The sequence below is a fragment of the Drosophila miranda genome, chromosome XR, assembly GCF_003369915.1.
Source record: "Drosophila miranda strain MSH22 chromosome XR, D.miranda_PacBio2.1, whole genome shotgun sequence".
NCBI classification, from domain to species: Eukaryota; Metazoa; Arthropoda; class Insecta; order Diptera; family Drosophilidae; genus Drosophila; species Drosophila miranda.
In genome coordinates, this window is record NC_046674.1 from 14,930,164 (window position 1) to 14,932,839 (window position 2,676).

The following is a 2,676-nucleotide window of genomic DNA, read 5'->3' on the forward strand; positions in this document are numbered from 1 at the left end:
TGCTGCAGCCCCGCCACAGAGATAAATGGGAAAATGGTAAAAGACGGGCCCCCCCCCAAATTTGATGCTCATCTGTTCTGGTGGGATTCTGGGGCTCTGGCAAGGGGAGTCGTAGCGCTCCATGTTGCATGGTGTGCGTTGCATTGTTGCAGGCACTTATCTGCACCACTAAAATGGGTCATTGTTCCCCCGGAACCCGCTCAATGGACTTGTTCCCAGGCAAAGCCCCACTAATGGATCGTGTGCACATACCGTTCCTATCGATGGACTACTGTCAAGTGGATATTGCCCTGCTACGAGCACTGTGCAGTGAGGCATTAATGAGATCATCAGGCGAACAGACATGCAGACAGATTGGATGCGTTTTGATGGCGAATTCTTCCACCTGAACGCTAACCCCTCCCCAACCCCTCCCCTTGTACGTGTGTGTATGTACATTATTCTACTGAATGCGTTTCTATGATTAACTTTCGTTGATGAAATATTTTCGTTTCGGCTGTCGGCACTTGTACAATGCCTTCGCTCTCTCGTGGGGCTTCTGTTCGTCGCCGGGAATGGAATCCATTCCGTTCCATTTACCAATTTTGGTATGTCGTGGCTGTCGCTTGCTTTTGGGGGGCCTCAAGCTTCAAACCATCCATGGCAGGAATCCATCACGAATCCATCGAGTCCATGAATATTTGCCTTAATTCGAGAAATACGTTATCCTTGGGTGTCCTCACACTTTATTAAACGAAATGTGCACAACTATTAGAAAATTTCGAAGGCGTATTAAATATTTAATTGAGATCAATCAGTGCCATAAGTTCAGAGAGCTCCACACTGTCCACTTGCTTGAAATGCTCCAGCTTGTTGTAAATCAAGGACAAACGTTCGGGATTTTTGGAGAGCATTATCGCGGACTTCAGAGTCTAAGAGATGGATTTAAGTTGATTATTTATGCTTGTATCTGTATCTGTATCTGTATCTGTAAGTACACTTACCTTAAGCACTGCATCGCTGACAGTTTGATTTTTAATGTTTTCTCGAAAGTAAGGTTGGTTGGTCACTTCGTTGTGTTTTTCTCCCAAATGATCCAGGAATTTTTTGACTGACATCGCTTTTGCGATAAACTCATCAAGTTGTATTGGCTCCTTTTGTACCATGAACTGTGCCCCCTTGATAAGGTGCTCCCCAAAAAAGGGGATGTACATTTTCGGATCATTCGAAAATTTTAGAGCAAGTAAAAAATGGTAGCTAAGCTGACCATTGCCGGGCCCAGTGGCATCAATTGAATAATGGTCTATGTCCCCTTTTTTCGATTCAGCACTGAGAGTGAAGACCTTGCCACTCTGGCAAGTGACCTCACCAATACCGCCAACAGCTCTTTTCAGGTCGGTGTCAAACAAAGATCTCAACCTCTCTGGCACTACATATGCATTTTGAACAGCTGGATGGCGTACATTCCGGGGAGCCCTCAGCTTATAAAGGGCTGCGTATGTGCCTTCCCACAGTTTATGCGGATAAATCGGGAATGGCATTGTCAGCTGAATCCATGTCTGATACTTCTTCTTTTGAATATCTATGGGATATACATATTACAAAGCATATATGTATATAAAGGATATAAAGCATAAATGCATGTGTTTCTTTTCTCTATTATACTCACTGGTTTCCTTCAAATGGGACAGTGTCCCCTTGAAAATGGAAATTGTATCGTGGAATGCTTGATATATTTTCTGGGTAATTTCTTCCTCCTCCTTCGACCAAGACTCCTCTAAATTGTGTATTTTGTCTAATAGCTTATCAAACGCCTCCGTGAATTTGATCGACATTTCGACAATTTTCTCTCTTCCGCTTTTCTTTTTTTTCAATAAGGAATGTCTACGGCGTCAGCTGACACCTTAGGGATGGGATGTATGTCAGTTGTTCAACAATAGTATCGGAAGGTGTATCGCAAGTGAAGCTGAAACAATATCAAATAATCGATTGCCATTCCGATTGCACCTAGCACAAAATTCTCGTATACAAAGAATCCTCCCACTCGATTGGGATTCGATTCAGTTTAAGCTCAAGAGCCCCCTTTCCATTTCCTTCTCACCCCCTTTTCATTTGAGATATACCGAATCGCGAGACATGCGCTTCGTTCACACCAAAATTATATATAATTCTCCTCTCTGCCCATCGTGAAAGGATTTACCTGTCATTCCATGTAAATTGAGATAATGCGAAATTGTTTTCTAAAATACCAATACCACCCAGTCCCCTATCCACCTTCGACAAGTGTACCCATCCATTGTCTCACACTCCATTCACTCCGAGCATTGCCCCGAGAAATCGAATAATCGAGCGTTAAAATAAATGTATTCAAATTGGAACACAATTAATGTTCATAATTAAGACTTGAAAATCGGTATTTCGTTTATTTATGATGCGATTGCAGCCGTGTAAGTGTGGTTATCCAACACTGAAATTTTTGGCACTCACTCTCCATCCCTAGATTTCGACGTCACTTGACGGAAGCTCACCAATACCAACGCAACGAAACGAAAAAAACCAAATTGGTAAAAATCAAGTGAAAATTTTCATAGAAAAACTATATTCTCCTCTTGCTCGGCTCATAATGGCGAGTGGCGTCCCTCGTGATTACTTTTGCGAGTGAAATCTTCGACCAGCAAAGGGGCATCAACAATCAAG

At 42.7% G+C, this 2,676-nt stretch overlaps 1 protein-coding gene across 1 annotated transcript; it reads right to left on the reverse strand.

Moving 5' to 3' along the window:
* Positions 1-708: 708 nt before the first annotated feature.
* On the reverse strand, positions 709-1,872 carry LOC117186662. The gene is made up of 3 exons (XM_033387701.1): positions 1,649-1,872; positions 984-1,561; positions 709-911 (listed from the first exon to the last, which is right to left on the reverse strand). Exons 1-3 carry the CDS (start codon positions 1,812-1,814, stop codon positions 780-782), a joined length of 876 nt encoding a protein of 291 aa, XP_033243592.1. The 5' UTR covers positions 1,815-1,872; the 3' UTR covers positions 709-779.
* Between the last annotated feature and the right edge of the window lie 804 nt (positions 1,873-2,676).

Excerpts from the sequence above, each read along its gene's own strand:
- LOC117186662 (XM_033387701.1), bottom strand. The coding sequence starts at position 1,814 with ATGTCGATCAAATTCACGGAGGCGTTTGATAAGCTATTAGACAAAATA. Across the intron at positions 1,562-1,648 it reads GTCCCATTTGAAGGAAACCA|ATATTCAAAAGAAGAAGTAT; the intron begins GTGAGTATAATA and ends TATATCCCATAG. Across the intron at positions 912-983 it reads TCAGCGATGCAGTGCTTAAG|ACTCTGAAGTCCGCGATAAT; the intron begins GTAAGTGTACTT and ends TCCATCTCTTAG.